Here is a 1,128-nt window from a genome sequence, read left to right as displayed (position 1 = left end):
AGGCGGATCTCTGTGAGTTCGAGGCCAGCCTGGTCTACCAAGGGAGTTCCAGGACAGGCTCCAAAGCTACAGAGAAACCCTGTCTCGAAAAACCAAAATTAAAAAAAAATAAAAAGAGAGCAGGGAAACTGGGAATCAAGTCAATAGCATACCCAGACAGGTTGCCCATTTAAACACAGAAAACAACAACACTATAGGAATCTATTCTGCTACTAATGAAGCCAATGGTATCTTGAATAACAGACAATAGAAGCTGCCTTAATTATTACAAGTATTACATTAACAAAAAAGAAAGCTTATTCTTCATAAACACTGGACTTCCATCTTATCTGCTGTCTATGTGGAGTAGAGGGTGGAAAATAAAGGCTTCAGTAACTACAAGGCAATGTCTTTATTCTGTCTTCCACCAGAATGACTGCCTTCTTTGTGTGGGTATATGAGCATAACTGTCTCTGCGTGTGTGTGTGTGTGTGTGTGTGTGTGTGTGTGTGTAATCTCTAAATATGTTCACATTATATCAGAACATGGAATATATACCTAAAAGTTAAATACAAAGTATGCATGTTTTAACTTACCAGATTCAAAGGTTTCTTCATCTGTGGTTTTCAGTGGAGGTGAAAAGCAAAAGTACCATTACATGATTGTCCTCACCAAGTCTGCGTCTTAGCAGTGCAAGCCTGGCCCACGCTTCTACCCATACACTACCTTTAAAATGCTTTTTATTAGATCAAATTGAGTCAGTGTTGGCTTTAGGGCACACATAGGTTTTAAATGAGATAGATAGCATTGAATCGTTGGGCTATGATCACCAAGAGGGATGCAGCATTAAATAGAGAAATAAAATAATTGGAGAGAAGAAAATAAATTTAAAAAGCAGAACAGCATAGGAACCTCCCCCTGACCACTGGATGTGGCACAGGGGACTGCTCCAGGGGTCATCAGGGTAGGAGATGTGTATGCTAGGTCTCGCAGCTAGAGGGCATAGGAAGGAGGAATAAATTAATAACGTCTGGCTGGAGTGACCGACTGAGAGAAATGAGATAAACCAACTGTCGGCAATTAAAACAACTTTTGCTGTTCTCATAAACTTATTTATTTAGCACTGTATGATATGTGAGAGAGGGGAGA

The 1,128-nt window shown here is 40.0% G+C and overlaps 1 protein-coding gene across 1 annotated transcript in view; it reads right to left on the bottom strand.

Annotated features, from left to right (window-relative positions):
- Mpp4 (membrane palmitoylated protein 4) overlaps positions 1-1,128 on the bottom strand; it is a 31,740-nt gene that overhangs the window by 9,640 nt on the left and 20,972 nt on the right. The window contains exon 13 of the mRNA XM_005366332.2: positions 576-596. Within this exon, the coding sequence (XP_005366389.1) occupies positions 576-596 (21 nt within the window). The remainder of the gene's footprint in view (positions 1-575; positions 597-1,128) is intronic.

This window comes from Microtus ochrogaster, unplaced genomic scaffold (assembly GCF_000317375.1).
Source record: "Microtus ochrogaster isolate Prairie Vole_2 unplaced genomic scaffold, MicOch1.0 UNK8, whole genome shotgun sequence".
Lineage (NCBI taxonomy): Eukaryota > Metazoa > Chordata > Mammalia > Rodentia > Cricetidae > Microtus > Microtus ochrogaster.
Note: the sequence above shows the minus strand (reverse complement) of the source record. Positions and strands in the feature narration are given on the sequence as shown.